The sequence below is a fragment of the Oncorhynchus gorbuscha genome, linkage group LG18 (genome assembly GCF_021184085.1).
Source record: "Oncorhynchus gorbuscha isolate QuinsamMale2020 ecotype Even-year linkage group LG18, OgorEven_v1.0, whole genome shotgun sequence".
NCBI classification, from domain to species: domain Eukaryota; kingdom Metazoa; phylum Chordata; class Actinopteri; order Salmoniformes; family Salmonidae; genus Oncorhynchus; species Oncorhynchus gorbuscha.
In genome coordinates, this window is record NC_060190.1 from 70,297,223 (window position 1) to 70,317,789 (window position 20,567).

The 20,567-nt window shown below is 43.4% G+C and overlaps 2 protein-coding genes across 4 annotated transcripts in view; both read left to right on the forward strand.

Moving 5' to 3' along the window:
• The first annotated feature begins 17 nt into the window (after positions 1-17).
• On the forward strand, positions 18-1,660 carry LOC124003106 (major histocompatibility complex class I-related gene protein-like). Of its 2 annotated transcripts, none has more exons than XM_046311168.1 (2): positions 18-133; positions 373-1,660. In XM_046311168.1, the coding sequence occupies exons 1-2, from the start codon at positions 48-50 to the stop codon at positions 1,250-1,252; spliced, it is 966 nt and encodes a 321-aa protein (XP_046167124.1). In that variant the 5' UTR covers positions 18-47; the 3' UTR covers positions 1,253-1,660. The 2 variants fall into 2 exon arrangements, with proteins under 2 accessions (XP_046167124.1, XP_046167123.1); XM_046311167.1 differs by having other exon boundaries at positions 20-133; positions 234-1,660.
• Positions 1,661-12,324: 10,664 nt separating this feature from the next.
• LOC124003766 (interleukin-17 receptor D-like) overlaps positions 12,325-20,567 on the forward strand; it is a 59,949-nt gene continuing 51,706 nt past the window's right edge. The window contains exon 1 of one of the 2 annotated variants that reach the window (XM_046312324.1): positions 12,325-12,653. In XM_046312324.1, the coding sequence (XP_046168280.1) occupies positions 12,534-12,653 (120 nt within the window). In that variant the 5' untranslated portion in view covers positions 12,325-12,533. The remainder of the gene's footprint in view (positions 12,654-20,567) is intronic. The other variant, XM_046312325.1, reaches the window with a different exon arrangement.

The following is a 20,567-nucleotide window of genomic DNA, read 5'->3' on the forward strand; positions in this document are numbered from 1 at the left end:
ATATGATTTTTAGAAGTGAAACAGGAAGTCTGTCAGAAACTTGAGACATGCTACACAAGGCTACACTTCAAAATCATGGGCAAACTGTCAATCTTTTTGTTTGTTCTTTCATTTTACACCATTGTCAACGCAGGTAAGATGGACTACTAACTTTCTCTCAAACTCATTTAATGACTTTTATGTCATAAAATGTTAACGGTCCACAACGGTGTATAATGTCACTCTTTTCGCAGGTTCAGGATCACATTCTCTGTGGGCACTTGCAACATACATAATCGGAGAGACGCCTTTCCCTGAGTTTACAGTTGTGTTGATGTTGGATGATGTTCAAATAGGTTACTATGACTCCAACATGAAACTGTCTGTCTACAGGGGTTACCATATTACAGACCAAATGAATGACGAAGCTCAGGATGGAACTTATGTACTTGGAACTATGTACCACCACATGAAAGAGAGATCATTTCGCCTAAAGCACCACTTAAATCTCACTGAAGGTGTTCACCTTCAGCAAAGAATCGGTGGCTGTGAGATACTGCACAATGGTGAACCTGCCCTGATCATGACAAAGAACTCTTTTAATGGAATTTTTGCAGATTATGCGGTATATTACAACATGACACATTTTACATATGATTCTGGGCAACTACTACTAGGATATAATTGGATGAGGCAAGCAACTGAAAGAACACTTTATGCTAATGTTTGGCTTCCTATTTGTATCAACACACTGAAAAAATGCCTGAACAGAGAGAAGAACTTTGTGATGCGGAGAGTGCCTCCCAGACTCCGGTTGATAAAGAAAGAGGTTTCTGGAGACCTCCAGGTGATCTGTCTGGCGTTTGGTTTCTACCCCCGCCACATCAACTTGACCCTGCTGAGAGATGGCCATCCAGTGGCAGAACAGGATCTGACAGGGGGGGAGGTTCTGCCTGGTGGAGACGGGACCTACCAGCTGAGGAAGAGTATTTATGTCAGTACTGAGGAGCTAAGGGAGAAACACAACTACACCTGCACTGCCTCTCACCTCAGTCTGAACAACAAGCTGGATGTCAGTTGGGAGTCTGGGGCAGAGAGAGTTCACCTATTCATCCTCTCAGGTCCACTGGTGATGGCGCTGATTGTTATTCTGTTCTGCATTTTAATTTGCCTCGCAAGGAGGATACGCGCCGCATCACAGAATTTGCAACTAGCCAGCGTTGATGCATTAGAGGCAGATGAAAGGAACCTGTCATCAGATTCTGAGATCTAATATTTTTTGGGGACACTGATGCAACTTTGTCAATTCACAATGACACCTATGACTATGAGAGCAGACACAAAATATGGCAATCATTATTTTATTATTGGTTGATTTCCCAACCCCACAACAAACAACTATTAAAGGATCAAGTTGTGGAGACTGTTGACAATTACAAATATCTGGGCATTGGTCCAGATTTGCACGTATATATTTTACATTAACAAAAGTAATCTTTTAATCATTTATTTCAAATCATGACTTTTCATTAATTACACAATACACTTTATATCTGTGTTGTATTTGCTGATATCCAGTATCAAAACCAGGAGACAGTGGTGTGTATTTATGGGTGCCAAGGGAAGCCGGGCTTCCCCAAAGAATTTACAAAGAAAAAAACATTAAATCATTTATATTTCGTCTCTGTGTGTTTCATTTTTTTTTCAGTTCTTAATTTGATGAATGTATCTCACCGGAGAAATCATCCGAGCGAGCAAAATAGCCCCTCTCTATATCTATGTGTAGCCCCATCTATCTAATGCTGTCTGGTCAAAAGAGTATAATATTGTTGCCACCAATAACATTGAACACAATTCAGCTCCGGGTTGTTTAGCAAGGATACTGCAGGAGTCTCTATGGACCCTTCCACTGGTGCAAACAAAGGACTGGAGGCACGTGCTCGCTACTGTGCCAAATCTTGAGAGTTTCATCTGCTAGGGTCTATACACTGTGACATTTTCTTTCAAGAACGTTTACTCTTAAATTCGGTTGATTTAAGACTAAAATTAACCAGGGCCAAGGATGAGTTTTGTCTGATATCTGCCCAGGACGGTGACTTTAGTTTAAATGTGTAAAAGTATTTAGTCAGCCACCAATTGTGCAAGTTCTCCCACTTAAAAAGATGAGGCCTGTAATGTTCATCATAGGTACACTTCAACTATGACAGACAAAATGAGAAAAAAAATCCAGAAAATCACATTGGAGGATTTTTTTAAATGAATTTATTTGCAAATTATGGTGGAAAATAAGTATTTGGTCAATAACAAAAGTTGATCTCAATACTTTGTTATATACCCTGTATTGGCAATGACAGAGGTCAAACGTTTTCTGTAACTCTTCACAAGGTTTTCACACACTGTTGCTGGTATTTTGGCCCATTCCGTCATGCAGATCTCCTCTAGAGCAGTGATGTTTTGGGGCTGTTGCTGGGCAACACAGACTTTCAACTCCCGCCAAAGATTTTCTATGAGGTTGAGATCTGGAGACGGGCACTGTGTTTGGGATCACTGTCCTGCTGAAAGACCCATTTACATTTAAGTCGTTTAGCAGACGCTCTTATCCAGAGCGACTTACAAATTGATGCATTCACCTTATGACATCCAGTAGAACAGTCACTTTACAATAGTGCATCTAAATCTTAAAGGGGGGGGGGTGAGAAGGATTACTTATCCTATCCTAGGTATTCCTTAAAGAGGTGGGGTTTCAGGTGTCTCCGGAAGGTGGTGATTGACTCCGCTGTCCTGGCGTCGTGAGGGAGTTTGTTCCACCATTGGGGGGCCAGAGCAGCGAACAGTTTTGACTGGGCTGAGCGGGAACTGTACTTCCTCAGTGGTAGGGAGGCGAGCAGGCCAGAGGTGGATGAACGCAGTGCCCTTGTTTGGGTGTAGGGCCTGATCAGAGCCTGGAGGTACTGAGGTGCCGTTCCCCTCACAGCTCCGTAGGCAAGCACCATGGTCTTGTAGCGGATGCGAGCTTCAACTGGAAGCCAGTGGAGAGAGCGGAGGAGCGGGGTGACGTGAGAGAACTTGGGAAGGTTGAACACTAGACGGGCTGCGGCGTTCTGGATGAGTTGTAGGGGTTTAATGGCACAGGCAGGGAGCCCAGCCAACAGCGAGTTGCAGTAATCCAGACGGGAGATGACAAGTGCCTGGATTAGGACCTGCGCCGCTTCCTGTGTGAGGCAGGGTCGTACTCTGCGGATGTTGTAGAGCATGAACCTACAGGAACGGGCCACCGCTTTGATGTTAGTTGAGAACGACAGGGTGTTGTCCAGGATCACGCCAAGGTTCTTAGCGCTCTGGGAGGAGGACACAATGGAGTTGTCAACCGTGATGGCGAGATCATGGAACGGGCAGTCCTTCCCCGGGAGGAAGAGCAGCTCCGTCTTGCCGAAGTTCAGCTTGAGGTGGTGATCCGTCATCCACACTGATATATCTGCCAGACATGCAGAGATGCGATTCGCCACCTGGTCATCAGAAGGGGGAAAGGAGAAGATTAATTGTGTGTCGTCTGCATAGCAATGATAGGAGAGACCATGTGAGGTTATGACAGAGCCAAGTGACTTGGTGTATAGCGAGAATAGGAGAGGGCCTAGAACAGAGCCCTGGGGGACACCAGTGGTGAGAGCGCGTGGTGAGGAGACAGATTCTCGCCACGCCACCTGGTAGGAGCGACCTGTCAGGTAGGACGCAATCCAAGCGTGGGCCGCGCCGGAGATGCCCAACTCGGAGAGGGTGGAGAGGAGGATCTGATGGTTCACAGTATCGAAGGCAGCCGATAGGTCTAGAAGGATGAGAGCAGAGGAGAGAGAGTTAGCTTTAGCGGTGCGGAGCGCCTCCGTGATACAGAGAAGAGCAGTCTCAGTTGAATGACTAGTCTTGAAACCTGACTGATTTGGATCAAGAAGGTCATTCTGAGAGAGATAGCGGGAGAGCTGACCAAGGACGGCACGTTCAAGAGTTTTGGAGAGAAAAGAAAGAAGGGATACTGGTCTGTAGTTGTTAACATCGGAGGGATCGAGTGTAGGTTTTTTCAGAAGGGGTGCAACTCTCGCTCTCTTGAAGACGGAAGGGACGTAGCCAGCGGTCAGGGATAAGTTGATGAGCGAGGTGAGGTAAGGGAGAAGGTCTCCGGAAATGGTCTGGAGAAGAGAGGAGGGGATAGGGTCGAGCAGGCAGGTTGTTGGGCGGCCGGCCGTCACAAGACGCGAGATTTCATCTGGAGAGAGAGGGGAGAAAGAGGTCAGAGCACAGGGTAGGGCAGTGTGAGTAGAACCAGCGGTGTCGTTTGACTTAGCAAACGAGGATCGGATGTCGTCGACCTTCTTTTCAAAATGGTTGACGAAGTCATCTGCAGAGAGGGAGGAGGGGGAGGAGGATTCAGGAAGGAGAAGGGGGCAAAGAGCTTCCTAGGGTTCCTAGACCCGGCCACATTTCATCTTCAATGCCCTTGCTGATGGAAGGAGGTTTTCACTCAAAATCTCACGATACATGGCCCCATTCATTCTTTCCTTGACACGGATCAGTCGTCCTGGTCCTTTTGCAGAAAAACAGCCCCAAAGCATGATGTTTCCACCCCCATGCTTCACAGTAGGTATGGTGTTCTTTGGATGCAACTCAGCATTCTTTGTCTTCCAAACACGACGAGTTGAGTTTTTACCAAAAGGTTCTATTTTGGTTTCATCTGACCATATGACATTCTCCCAATCTTCTTCTGGATCATCCAAATGCTCTCTAGCAAACTTCAGACGGGCCTGGACATGTACTGGCTTAAGCAGGGGGACACGTCTGGCACTGCAGGATTTGAGCCCCTGGCGGCGTAGTGTGTTACTGATGGTAGGCTTTGTTACTTTGGTCCCAGCTCTCTGCAGGTCATTCACTAGGTCCCCCTGTGTGGTTCTGGGATTTTTGCTCACCGTTCTTGTGATCATTTCGACCCCACGGGGTGAGATCTTGCGTGGAGCCCCAGATCGAGGGATTATCAGTGGTATGTCTTCCATTTCCTAATAATTGCTCCCACAGTTGATTTCTTCAAACCAAGCTGCTTACCTATTGCAGATTCAGTCTTCCCAGCCTGGTGCAGGTCTACAATTTTGTTTCTGGTGTCCTTTAACAGCTCCTTGGTCTTGGCCATAGTGGAGTTTGGAGTGTGACTGTTTGAGGTTGTGGACAGGTGTCTTTTATACTGATAACAAGTTCAAACAGTTGCCATTAGGAGCCTCTTAAAGAAGAAGTTACAGGTCTGTGAGAGCCAGAAATCTTGCTTGTTTGTAGGTGACCAAATACTTATTTTCCACCATAATTTGCTAATAAATTCATTAAAAATCCTACAATGTGACTTTCTGGATTTTTTTCCTATGAGAGTGATGACAGTGTGGCCTAGTCCAAATTCAGTGGAACAAGTTTGTGCCTACCAATTTCCCTATAGATCCGCTCTCCTTGCTGGGTACGCCGTCCTCTATTTGTAATCCTTGATACTTATTGCAAAACTAACATTGAATACTATTATTGGATAGCTTATTGTATGAGCGACAGCACTGAAGATGATGTTTGATATGTGTTAAGGAATTTCTGTTAATGACTTAATAAAGGCAACCTTTTGCTAACTCACTACACTACTGACATGTTATGGCTGCAGTTCCACTGCCTATACACAGGAGGGCGCAAAAGCATGCCAATCGGAGAGAGTCTCTCTCTCTCTCACTTTCCTATTGGCATGGGAAACATATGTTGCAAGTGAAATAGATAAGAAACCAAAGTGAAATAAAGAATGAACAGAAAACATTACACTCACAAAAGTTCAGAAAGAATAAAGAAATGTCAAATGTCATTATGTCTATATACAGTGTTGTAACGATTTTCAAATAGTTAAAGTACAAAAGTAAAAAATAAATAAACATAAATATGGGCTGTATTTACATTGGTGTTTGTTCTTCACCCGTTGCCATTTTCTTGCGGCATCAGGTCACAAGTCATGCTGCTGTAGTTGCAGACTGTGGTGTTTCACCCAATAGACATGGGAGTTGATCAAAATTGGATTTGTTTTCTAATTCCTTGTGGGTCTGTGTTATCTGCGGGAAATATATATCTCTAATATGTTAATTCATCTGGCAGGAGGTTAGGAAGTGCAGCTGAGTTTCCATCTTGTTTTGTGGGCAGTGTGCTCATAGCCTGTCTTCTCTTGAGTGCCCGGTCTGCCTATGGTGGCCTTTCTCAATAGCAAGGCTATAATCACTGAGTCTGTACATAGTCAAAGCTTTCCTTAAGTTTGGGTCAGTCACAGTGGTCAGGTATTCTGCCACTGTGTACTCTCTGTTTAGGGCCAAAAAGCAGTCTAGTTTGCTTTGTTTTTTTTTTGTTAATTCTTTCCAATGTGTCAAGTAATTATCTTTTTTTTCTCTTGATTTGGTTGGGTCTACTTGTGTTGCTGCCCTGGGGCTCTGTGTGGTGTGTTTTGTGTTTGTGAACAGAGCCCCAGGATCAGCTTGCTGAGGGGACTTTCCTCCAGGTTCATCTCTCTGTAGTTGATGGCTTTGTTATGGAAGGTTTGGGAATATCTTCCTTTTAGGTGGTTGTAGAATTTAATGGATCTTTTCTGGACTTTGCTCATTAGCGGGTATCGGCCTAATTCTGCTCTGCATTATTTGGTGTTTTATGTTGTACAATGAGGATATTTATGCAGAATTCTTCATGCAGAGTCTCAGTTTGGTGTTTGTCCTATTTTGTGAATTCTTGGTTGGTTCTTTGTGAATTCTTGGACCCAAGACCTCACAACCATAAAGGGCAATGGGTTATATAACTGATTCAATTACTTTTAGCCAGATCCTAATGGGTATGTCGAATTTTATGTTCCTTTTGATGGCATAAAGGCCCTTCTTGCCTTGTCTCTCAGATCGGTCACAGCTTTGTGAAAGTAACTTGTGATGCTGATGTTTAGGCCCAGGTATGTATCATTTTTTGTGTGCTCTAGTGCAACGGTGTCTCGTTGGAATTTGTGTCAATTAAATTACTATTTAAGGTCTTTATTGGCATGGGGCAACATATGTTTACCATGCTAAATAAAGTGAAATAGAGAGAGAGAGATCTCTCTCTTGCAATTCAATTCAAAGGGGCTCTCATTTCTACCCTTCACACTCTCTCTCTCTCTGTCTCTCACCTCTACCCTTCACACTCTCTCTCTGTCTCTCACCTCTACCCTTCACACTCTCTCTGTCTCTCTCTTGCAATTAAATTCACAGGCCCTCATTTCTACCCTTCACTCTCTCTCTCAATTCAATTCTAGGGCTTTATTGGCATGGGAAACATGTGTTAACATTGCCAAAGCAAGTGAGGTAGACAACATACAAAGTTAATATATAAGTGAAAAACAACAAAAATGAACAGTAAACATTACACATACAGAAGTTTCAAAACAGTAAAGACATGACAAATGTCATATTATATATATATATATACAATGTACAAATAGTTAAAGGACACAAGATAAAATAAATAAGCATAAATATGGATTGTATTTACAATGGTGTTTGTTCTTCACTGGTTGCCCTTTTCTCGTGGCAACGGGTCACAAATCTTGCTGCTGTGATGGCACACTGTGGAATTTCACCCAGTAGATATGGGAGTTTTTCAAAATTGGATTTGTTTTTGAATTCTTTGTGGATCTGTGTGATCTGGGGGAAATATGTATCTCTAATATGGTCATACATTGGGCAGGAGGTTAGGAAGTGCAGCTCAGTTTCCACCTCATTTTGTGGGCAGTGAGCACATAGCCTGTCTTCTCTTGAGAGCCATGTCTGCCTACGGCGGCCTTTCTCAATAGCAAGGCTATGCTCACTGAGTCTGTACATAGTCAACGCTTTCCTTAATTTTGGGTCAGTCACAGTGGTCAGGTATTCTGCCGCTGTGTACTCTCTGTGTAGGGCCAAATAGCATTCTAGTTTGCTCTGTTTTTTTGTTAATTCTTTCCAATGTGTTAAGTAATTATCTTTTTGTTTTCTCATGATTTGGTTGGGTCTAATTGTGCTGTTGTCCTGGGGCTCTGTAGGGTTGTCCTGGGGCTCTGTTGTCCTGGGGCTCTCTCTCTCTCTCTCTCTTGCAATTAAATTCAGAGGCTCTCATTTCTACCCTTCACTCTCTCTCGCTCTGTCTCTCTCTCAATTCAATTCAAAGGGGCTCTCATTTCTACCCTTCTCTCTCTCTCTCTGTCTCTCACCTCTACCCTTCACACTCTCTCACTTCTACCCTCCACACAAGGTCCAGTCATTATTTTTTTATTTTTTTAAATCATAAAAAAAAAGCTTTTTGGTTTAAATTTAAGGTTAGAGTTAGGCATAAGATTAGCAGTGGGGTTAGGGTAAGGTTTAAATCAGATTTTAAGAAGCTAAATTGTAGAAATAGGTGGGGTTTATGCCTTTGTGGCTGTGTTAACTAGTGACGACCCAACTTTAACTCACCATCTGTATGCTACATTGATAAATGTAGATAATTGTTTGCCACAAAGATTGTGAATTGATTTGCTCAGCTTTCATGATGCAACAAAGAGGATTTTTTTTTCATGATGACTTCAATGGAGACACCAGATCACCTGAAAGGGGAGATGGATGTAACTGCACAGATAATGTCCCAAATGCATCACTTTCTCATAAGGTTCTGAGTCAATTCCCACTTTGATCTCCACATCATATTTCTATAGAAATTTGAGAAACTTGGTCAGTAGGAGAGCCACTTGTTTCTATGTACCCTCAATTATGAAAAGAAAATACACACGCCGGTAGCCTACTTGAAAATTATGGATACTTAAACATTGTAGGTTTTAAACCATAGGAGTCAACATTTTGCCAGTGTTTGATGCCCTTGCTGAAGAGCCTAGGGGCCCTCCAATACATATCATTACAGGTTGAAAGGGGTGCATACCTGAGCTTATGAGCAGGTAATGTCACAGAAACTTTCTTGGAGATTTCTGAGAGTCCTGTGTGAAAGGGCTTATTCACATGGACACACTTCATTTTAAACAATTCCAGAGTCAAAGAACAAGATCACATTTTGAGGTGGGTGGCAACAAAGTGACCAAATAGCAGGGCAGCTCCAGCCTTTTGGGGTCCCTAAGCGATTATTTAGTTATGGGCCCCCCCACCAAGCAGGGATTTTTTTGGAATGCCTACCACTACGACTCAGGAAACCTTGCAGCTTATTAGGCTAAAGATGGAATTGGTTATGATGAACTTTACAGGGTGGTGAAAGTGTAACCAGTGTGAAATGGCTAGCTAGTTAGCGGGGTGTGTGCTAATAGCGTTTCAATCGGTGACGTCACTTGCCCTGAGACCTTGAAATAGTTGTTCCCCTTGCTCTGCAAGGGCTGTGGATTTTGTAGAGCGATTGGGTAATGATGCTTTGTAAGAGGCCGTTGTTGATGTGTGCAAAGGGTCCCTGGTTTGAGCCCAGGTAGGGGAGAGGAGAGGGAACCAGAACACTGGTTGCTGTGGAAAAGGAGGAGGTCAAAAGGGGGGTGGCTGTAACCGGTGTGAAATGGTTAGCTAGTTAGCGGGGTGCGCGCTAATAGAGTTTCAATTGGTGACGTCACTCGCTCTGAGACCTTTATTAAGTAGTTGTCCCTGGAATGCTTGACTGACAAATACAGATATTCTTGCTTTTAGGCAATCCATAATAATGTCATCATGCAGACTAGCCTACCTGCACTGTATCTGTGAGCTATTGGCTAGAGCACACGTGCCAAGACCATAACAGATTTTGTGACAAAACTATCGGTATACTTGAAAATGGGATGGAAACACATTGAACTTCCGATTTTTATGAGGTAGAAGAAAACTTAAAAGAGAAAAAATAAACGTGTGCACTACGATTTTTATCCAGAAGTCAGTTAGGTGGAAACCCATCACTGGTGGGAAAATGGGCATATTTTCTTTCTGCGTTTTTTAAACGTCCCCATGAAAATCTGTCACCAATCGAAACCTAGCAAGTGACTGACAAAACAAAAGAAAAACTGCTGATGCATAACCAAATTTGAACTTACAACTTGTGTATTCTACTATTCGAGCTCGGCAGTAAATTGAGTCCCCGTAAAAACTAACAACTGCTTATGTCGCTTATGCATGGAGCCAGTGTTGTGCCGAAAATGTCCCCCCTGCCAGAATCCCCCCCCCCCCCCATTCGCGTTCTTCATTGCTGCAACTTGCTTGCTAGTTGAGATTTCTGCTCTTCACCCTGTTGTCAGTTTAGCTTACATTTCACTGAACTTAGTAGCAGAAAGCATTTTTGTCTGCAGTTTTCAGTTTGGCTATTTGTTTCAAGTGTATGTGGCAGTTCTAGCTTGTATGGCGCCCTGGGCGAACCCCCCTTCAGTGCTCGAGCACGCCCCAGCCCGCACCAGGGGGCGCCCGGTTCCGCCCATGTCGCCTGTACCTACAGTTGAAGTCTGAAGTTTACATACACTTAGTGTGGAGACACTAAAACTCGTTTTTCAACTACTCCACAAATTTCTTGTTAACAAACTATAGTTTTGACAGGTCGGTTAGGACATCTACATTGTCCATGAACAAAGTAATTTTTCCAACAATTGTTTACAGATTTATAATTCACTGTATCACAATTCCAGTGGGTCAGAAGTTTACATACACTAAGTTGACTGTGCCTTTAAACAGCTTGGAAAATTGTGTCATGGCTTTAAAAGATTTTGATAGACTAATTTACATCATTTGAGTCAATTGGAGGTGTACCTGTGGATGTATTTCAAGGACTACCTTTTAAGCTCAGTGCCTCTTTGCTTGACATCATGGGAAAATCAGAATAAATCAGCCAAGATTTAGAAAATAAATTGTAGACCTCCACAAGTCTGGTTCAAGCCTGAAGGTACCACGTTCATCTGTACAAACAATAGTGTGCAAGTATAAACACCATGGGACCACGCAGCCGCCATATCGCTCAGGAAGGAGACTCGTTCTGTCTCCTGGAGATTAACATACTTTGGTGGGGAAAGTGCAAATCAATCCCAGAACAACAGCAAAGGACCTTGTGAAGATGCTGGAGGAAACAGGTACGAAAGTATCTATATCCACAATAAAACGAGTCCTACATCGACATGACCTGAAAGGCCGCTCAGCAAGGAAGAAGCCACTGTTCCAAAACCGCCATAGAAAAGCCAGACTATGGTTTGCAACTGCACATGGGGAGAAAGATCATAATTTTTGGTCTGATGAAACAAAAATAGAACTGTTTGGCCATAATGACCATCGTTATGTTTGGAGGAAAAAGGGGGAGGCTTGCAAGCTGAAGAACACCATCCCAACTGTGAAGCACGGGGGTTGCAGTATCATGTTGTGGGGGTGCTTTGCTACGCGAGGGACTGGTGCACTTCACATAATAGATGGCATCATGAGGGACTGGAAAATTATGTGGATATATTGAAGCAACATCTCAAGACATCAGTCAGGAAGTTAACGTTTGGTCGTAAATGGGTCTTCTAAATGGACAATGACCCCAAGCATACTTCCAAAGTTGGGGCAAAATAATTTAAGGAGAACAAAGTCAAGGTATTGGAGTGGCCATCACAAAGCCCTGACCTCAATCCCATAGAAAATGTGTGGGCAGAACTGAAAAAGCATGTGCGAGCAAGGAGGCCTACAAACCTGACTCAGTTACACCTGCCCTGTCAGGAGGAATGGGCCAGTATTCACCCAATTTATTGTGGGAAGCTTGTGGAAGGCTACCTGAAACGTTTGACCCAAGTTATACAATTTAAAGGCAATGCTACACTCAATTAATGTTTGGTATGTAAACCTCTGACCCACTAGGAATGTGATGAAAGAAATAAAAGCTGAAATAAATCATTCTCTCTACTATTATTCTGACATTTCACATTCTTAAAATAAAGTGGTGATCCTAACTGACCTAAGACTGAGAATGTTTACTAGGATTAAATGTCAGGAATTGTGAAAAACAGAGATTAAATGTATTTGGCTAAGGTGTATGTAAACTTCCAACTTCAACTGTAAATCCGCTACTGAATTTTTGTATTAGTCCATAAATAAATCTGTTCATCTCGTCATCTCCCCCGTGTCTTATTCGACTTGTATTTCTATAAGGATAAAAATTTAGCCATAGTTGGATCGGAAATGTTTATTGCTTGCCAACATTTTACTCCCTCCTCTATGTTTAATAACACACATACATTAATGATTAATTTCGGTTGCCTGTCTTGACGTGAAGTTTGTTCTATATAAAGTATTTGACTCTAGCCACAAAATTAAGGAAATTAGAAGGGGGGATAATTCTGGCAGGGGGGACATTTTCGGCACAACACCGGACCTGCCAAATAGCCTACTAACTTTTTGCCAACCAACTTCAGCAGTGGTCTCTCAATAGCTGTAGGTAGGCTGCTACGGGCCACAGCCCCACCTTGCAGGGAACACTACTCCGTCTCGGACTTCACAGATAACAACATTCTGAGTCAGACGGCTCAACCTCCAGTCTGAACAGATAGTCTTCATGGACTAGAGGGGATGGCTGCGCGACCGAGACTATTTTACCTACTCACAACTTTATTCCTGTTTTTTAACTACTACTCTGCATTACCGGCGACTGGCACCAAGAAAGGAAACTCGGATAAATGCAACTATAAGGTAAAAATCATCAAACGTAGCCTATCGTCGTGTTTTAGAAGTTATGTAGGTGCGTGTCAAGTCTTGTTCAAAAGACTGGAGTTATTCTGACGTCAATTTTGACGTTGTTTGTAACCTAGTTGTGGAAATTATAGCTATTTAGATATTTGTTTATAAATAATTTGGGCGAATAAAAAACGTAACAAGAAGATACTTCAAGAAGTCAGAAACTTTTGGTTTAAATATGCAGTATTATTGTAGATCAGTGATATTGTATAATAAAGCCCATGACGGATCCACACAACCATGTTACATTAATATGGAACGAATAGAACAAAATGTAGCCAGTACTGGACAGAATATAACTAAATGTAGTCAATACTAGACAGTTTGTACCACAACCGGAAACTGTAGAAGGTAAAACTTGTTGCAAGTGAGAAGTGGTGTGACAGGGTTACCCAAACTCGGTCCGGTCCTGGGCGCGCGTTTTGGTTTTTGCCCTAGCACTGCACAGCTAATTACAATAATCAAAGCATCATCAAGTTTAGATTATTTGAATCAGTTGTGTAGTGCTAGGGCAAAAACCTAAAAGTACACGGGGTCAGAACCGAGTTTGGGAAACCGTGGTCTATCAGATACCCAGCAATGTGTTTGACCTGAGCAAGTCACATTTCACTCGCCAATTGTCATTATAATGTTGTGAGAGTAGACATGGACTCAGTAGAGGAAGCTGATAAGAATTTAAAATGGATGAGTAAAATGGCCCAATTGTATTATTTATCAAATAGGCTGAGTATTATCTCTTGCTTTTGTTTGCCTTTTCCTCAGCAGTGGCTTCTTCTTTGTTGTGTGATTGACTGATGTGCTATTGAGTGAGAGATTGACCCGTAATGCATTGTCTATGTAAGGGGCCCGGTGGCCTTTGAAGTGATTTCCTATAGGAAGTCAGGCCACTGTTTGCTCGATTAAAATGTCTTGGCATTTCCTCTTTGTAAGCACAGGCCATCTCCCCTCAACAGCTGCTTCAAACAACTCTTAGGATGCAAGTCCTCAATCAACAGTTGCTAAAAGAAACACTTGAAGTTTTAAATACACAAACCTACAGGTGTCAGGTAGTTTATTTTATTCAAAGGGACTGTAAAAGTCTACATATTTAATGCCAACATGATAGAACACTCCTCCACATGTAGTCTGTTTTTGAGGAACCCACACTGGCTGTAGTTTTCATTATAATATGCATTTGAACTTCCATTGATACAACATAAACCTCCACATGATTGTCTACTTAATATATAATAATAATAATATATGCCATTTAGCAGACGCTTTTATCCAAAGCGACTTACAGTCATGTGTGCATACATTCTACGTATGGGTGGTCCCGGGGATCGAACCCACTACCCTGGCGTTACAAGCGCCATGCTCTACCAACTGAGCTACAGAAGGAACACTTAAAACTCAAACCTTTTACATAATATTGGCAACAAAGTGATTGAACATAGGAGTGTGTATAGCCTACACACAATATGAGTTTTCAACACTGATCCAGGCTGTATTGCAACCGGCTGTGATTGGGAGTCCCATAGGATGGTGTACAATTGGCCCAGCTTCGTCTAGGTTTGGCCGGTGAAGAACGTCATTGTAAATAAGAATTTGTTCCTAACTGACTTGCCTAGGTTAAATAAAAAAATAAAATGAGGATCAGGCAGGATACTGTTTTGTGGATGTTGAGGTTGGCGCAGAGTTTTAATTCAGTAGAGCTTCTCTCCCATTGAGAGGGCAGCAGAATTCTGCTGGAGGTCCCGTGGGACAGAGGTTGGCTCGGGATTAAAGTGCTTATCCTCCGGAACTCTGCTCCTTCCTTACCTCCCTCCATCCCTCACTCCCTGCCTCTCAGCGGTATTCTGTCACAGCCTCACCAAGGGGCTCGCTAAGAATGAAGATTACTCATTTATATTTTTCAAAATGAGCCAAAATTTCCATCCATCCCATTTCTCTCTAGAGGAGATTCGCTTGGATGTTTTTGTAATACACACTACACTTCATTCCTATTCCATAGTTCTGTAATAACAAGAGAGAGGAAAAAGAGAATATCGACTCAAGCCAGGCGTCCTTATTGGATGGATATTACCAGCTGTGTAATCCTTTTAATCAAATGCCATTCGCCTACATCTGGTAAAGTTATGATTATAGTTCGTGGAATTGGAGCCACCGTGATATCAGCCAAACTACGAAACATATTAGTTTGAAAGAGACAGTTGGAGATTGCAACTTCTTCTTAACAGATTTATCTGGGAATTGCATCCTAGGTTTCAGAGGAAGTCTGGAGGACCAATGCAATCAATAAAGTTTATAACAGGTCTCTTGGACAAATTCTGAGACTGGTGTTGTGTGCCAAATAGCACCCTATTCCCTATATAGTGCGCTACGTTTGACCAGATAAAGTAGTGCACTATAAACGGATTAGTGTTCCACTTGGGACGTAGTCAGGTGAAATCACCCGTATTGGTTTCCCCTGGTGCTTACAACCACATAACATTTTACTCCACCACCTGGGACAATGACCTAGTTGTTTGCCTTGCCTCTATGGGCCGGTTAAAACGCTTCAAAATCCAGCATAGATCACACACTTTACATGCACGTTTCTCAGAACTGAATGAAATAAGGAAAATAGGTTAGTCTATTTGAAGAGTAAATGGTCTGCACATGGTTGATATGTTTAATTCATTGGAATAACACATAATAGTGTTCTGTTTGTGATTTGGTAGACTTATTATTGGTTTCAATGGTCTGCTGTATTTCCTACTATGTGGATACTCAGGTGATCAGAGGAAACAATAACATTGATATCAGCACCACTAATCACAGTACTACTCTGTTTTAAACCTCAGACATACTGGTAGGATTGTCAAACGTTTCCCTTCCAACGGTACTTAGCAGCTGAATCTCTTTTGTGTTCACACAGCAAAGACCTTGGAAATTGTCAGCCACTCAGCCTTGTTAAAATACTCCAAACCAGAAGGTGGCAGTAGCATTGTTTGACACTGCGTGTTTGTGTGTGTTGATTTAATTTATGGTCTAGATTCCAATGTAAGCTAGGTAGTTATTTGTGCTAATGTTGCTATTTTGTAGAAAGCCCTGGTTGATACTAGCCAGGTGGCCACAGCTAGATAACTACCTAGCAAGATGACGAAGAAACAATTTAAATCCCTCTCCATAATACCATACTGCCAGTGCCAGCCCATAGCCACATTGTTTTGCTAGCTAGCTAACGTTAGCATATTTGCTAGCTAGCGCAACATAACTAGCTAGCAAAGGACACTGCCCTAACTTTGTATCTAACACAGGCAGCTGGTTCATGGAAATTAACTTACCCATTGTGAGTTAATTGTAATGTTAACACTAGTGGTTAGTTTGCCAGGGGGAATTATTTAGTGTTGTGTGCATTGTGTCTGTGAACTTAGCTAGCTACAATCACACTTCACATGCATATGAAGTGTGACTGCTTCATCCTTGGATGTGTGGAGAAAATGGCCAATTTTTTTTTGTGTTGGCTCCCCCACGTGGTGGTTCGTGCTCTCTGATTTGCTCAAAATCAAGTAGAATCGGTAGGTTTGTCACTACCGGGTTGGCACACAGCAGGTACCGCTTTTGTTCTAGCAAGATTAGGAACGGCCTCCCACAGTGGTGGAACGCTACAGGAGTGTGTTTTGCACCAACTGTCATTGTCCCAATGATTCCCAGTCATGCCTTGATATACAAATGGATGGAAAGAAATGTGTTTTACAATGTCGCCAGACATACACAAGCAGTGGCCTGGCCAAGTCTTTTATAGTGGTGGCCCTGGGATCCCTTACCAGCCCTGGCTTGACTGCACGTGTGGGACACCTTTTCCTTTCATCCACTTTCGCTTGAAGGTTACTCAAAGGAAAGAAGCACCCTCTTGTTCCCCCTTTTTCTTATGGCTGTAACATCTGGCTGCAGATGAATGATATCAGGGATGGTGCGCTTGTTTCGTAGTGTTGACAGTCTGTGAAGAGAGGGAGAAAGAAGAGAGAGAGAGAGAGAGAGAGAGAGAGAGAGAGAGAGAGAGAGAGAGAGTGTGTGTGTTCATTCTGAGTTTGTCTCTCTCTCTGTGTGTGTGTGCACCGTTCACGTGTGTGTGCGCATGTGCACCATTCACGTGTGTGTGTGTGTGTGTGTGTGTGTGTGTGTGTGTGTGTGTGTGTGTGTGTGTGTGTGTGTGTGTGTGTGTGTGTGTGTGTGTGTGTGTGTGTGTGTGTGTGTGTGTGTGTGTGTGTGTGTGTGTGTCGGGGTAACAAGGTTTAGAGTTATTCCTCTCCACCTCTTTGAGGGAGCATTGAAAACCATCCAACCAGCTCGTAACCTTGTAGGCAGTTTTGTTTCTGTTCTGTGGGAAAGTCCCTGGTTGGCTAGCTCTGAATCGGGACAGAGCCGTCGCCCTGGAGCTTTTCTCAATGAGGCCGGGGTCTTTCAGATGCACGACTGCCTGCCTTTGATTGTCAGGGAGGGAGGGAGTCCTGCTGCTAGGGAAGAATGGCTGTTTGGCCCTGATAAGTGGGAGGTATGTTAAAAGTGAATTAGAAGTCCAGTATGTCTGTTCACCTCCCCAGGGTACTGCACTGCAGTGTTGATCGGCCGGTCAGAGTCTAGCTGTTGTTGTGCCTGGTCTGGTCTTAAGCAATACATTTATAAATTAATTTTTATTCAAAAAATAAATTACTGATTAAACGGTCAGACTTAGAAATACTGTAAGTTAGCTTCCGTCGCACACATATACAAACAAATACACACAGACCCCCCCCCCCCCACACACACACACACAATTTTAATGACTGTGTCTGACTGACAGGCTGAAGTGATTACTATCAATTATCTGCTCTTTTCTCTTTACCTCATCAGTGATCTGATATCCAGGGGAAAGTTCCTACTTCCTGCCAAAGACTCAGACCCCAGCGTGAGATTACACAGTGTTCTCTTCAAAGGCTCAAGAGTCAGATAAATGGTTACGGTACAAGGCAGTCCCCTTCCTGTGTTTCAATGTGACCCGACTGACCAGTCATTTTATTATGACTACTACGACACGAAGGCCCAGAGCTCAGAGTGAGATTACACCACGGTGGTCTGCTTTCTTGTGCTCATTGTCACTGTGTTCACTAAGCAGTTGGTGCCTCGATGGAGTTGGTGCCTCGATGGAGTTGGTGCCTCGATGGAGTTGGTGCCTCGATGGAGTTGGTGGCTCAATGTCTATTTTTATTTCGTAGAGTTAAACAATTAGGGTTACATATCGTTAGTTCATTGTAAGTAGGGAAGAGATGTGGGTGTATTTACATGCACATTAGTTACAATGTCATTCCTGCCTTAGTCATTACGGTATCAATGCTAGGGCTTCCATGAAGAGAGGAACAGCCGATGTCTCGGTCATTATCCTGGATGCCGGATCCTGGTTTGGATAGAGGTCCCAGGGTAGTACAGAGCATTCTTACAGCGTGAAGCACAACACTGCATATCCCAACAAGCACTCTCCCTCATCATACAGACATTTGCTTGCTCTGTCTCTGTCTGTCGGTGCGTCTGTAATGTGATCAGCTCTTTCTCAGCTAAACCTGGCTGGTCAGGACTAGAACAGACTGGAAGCCTTCAGCTCTTCAAATGGCTTCATTTGAATGCCATTTATATCCATAATTATGTGGATCAGGATAATTTGAATGCCATTCATATCCATAATTATGTGGATTAGGATCATTTGAATGCCATTCATATCCATAATTATGTGGATCAGGATCATGTGAATGCCATTCATATCCATAATTATGTGGATCAGGATCATTTGAATGACTCAGTTGTCCCGCCTTTAGAAAAACACCTTTTGGATTTATTTCTTACTACGGTTGTTCATTGTCTTAGGATCGGATGTCTTTTAGCCCACCTTAAGGCTATTTCTTCCAAGAGTCATTGAGTCCAAGAGTCTTCCAATAGTCTTCGATATAGTCCTGAAATTCCAAGACTTCACATATGATAAGGAAATGTGTTCTTCTTTTTCATCTATAAAAGGAAATGAAATGTGGTTTTATTGTTGTGTAGTTGCTCTTTCTTTATGGCTTCCCAATTTGAAAGGCCTGTTTGAACTTGACACAGGTTCAAACTCTTTTATTCAATGGCAAATGCAAGTTGCTCAATGCAATGTAAGATTAGGAAATATATTATCATATTCATCAAATTCTTGGATGGAACATTATTAAGGAAATACCTGTAGTTTAGAGACGTAAAGCTGTTAAATCCATTTGTAAATCCATTGTTAAATTTATTGTTAAATCCATTGATAAATCATTTGTTAAATCCATTGCATTAATAGCTTTCTAACAGTGGATCAATGAGAGCCAGGTAATAAATTGTACAGAATTTATACCATAGCAATTGATCTATACAGCAGCTGTACCCTTTTTATAAGTGAATTCTTACTCTGTCAGTCAAATCGAAACCATTATGTCTATACAGCAGCTACAGTCATACATTTTTCTTCTCTCTTAACCTCAATCAAATATAAATCAACATTCTTAAATAGAGCAGAATACCGTAGTAAGTGAATGTCTTCCAGACATGAGGTTTCTCCCTCTGCTCCTTCTTGCCATGGAAAACAGAATAGATATCCCACTGGGAGGATGTGTTCATTTGTCTCAGCCTCTGCCCTCTGCCCCTGTCTGCTGTGTTTTCTAGAGTGTCAGCCATGGTCTGTGTATCTACAAGGGGGGTCAGCCACCCTCTGTCCCCGTCTGTGTATCTACAAGGGGGGTCAGCCTCCCTCTGTCCCCGTCTGTGTATCTACAAGGGGGGTCAGCCAACCTCTGTCCCCGTCTGTGTATCTACAAGGGGGGTCAGCCACCCTCTGTCCCCGTCTGTGTATCTACAAGGGGGGTCAGCCACCCTCTGTCCCCGTCTGTGTATCTACAAGGGGGGTCAGCCTCCCTCTGTCCCCGTCTGTGTATCTACAAGGGGGGTCAGCCAACCTCTGTCCCCGTCTGTGTATCTACAAGGGGGGTCAGCCACCCTCTGTCCCAGTCTGTGTATCTACAAGGGGGGTCAGCCACCCTCTGTCCCAGTCTGTGTATCTACAAGGGGGGTCAGCCACCCTCTGTCCCCGTCTGTATATCTACAAGGGGGGTCAGCCACCCTCTGTCCCCGTCTGTGTATCTACAAGGGGGGTCAGCCACCCTCTGTCCCCGTCTGTGTATCTACAAGGGGGGTCAGCCACCCTCTGTCCCCGTCTGTGTATCTACAAGGGGGTCAGCCACCCTCTGTCCCCGTCTGTATATCTACAAGGGGGGTCAGCCAACCTCTGTCCCCGTCTGTGTATCTACAAGGGGGGTCAGCCACCCTCTGTCCCAGTCTGTGTATCTACAAGGCGGGTCAGACACCCTCTGTCCCCATCTGTGTATCTACCAGGGGGGTCAGCCAACCTCTGTCCCCGTCTGTGTATCTACAAGGGGGGTCAGCCACCCTCTGTCCCAGTCTGTGTATCTACAAGGGGGTCAGACACCCTCTGTCCCAGTCTGTGTATCTACCAGGGGGGTCAGCCAACCTCTGTCCCTGTCTGTGTATCTACTAGAGGTCGACCGATTAATCAGAATGGCCGATTAATTAGGGCCGATTTAAATTTTTTTAGAACAATTGGTAATTGGTATTTTTGGGCGCCTATTTGCCGTTTTATTTTTTAAAATATTTATAACTAGGCAAGTCCGTTAAGAACACACTCTTATTTTCAATGATGGCCTAGGAACAGTGGGTTAACTGCCTTGTTCAGGGGCAGAACGACAAATTTTCACCGTGTCAGCTCGGGGGATCCAATCTTGCAACCTTAGTTAACTAGTCCAATGCAATAATGACCTGCCTCTTTCTCTTTGCACTCCACAAGGA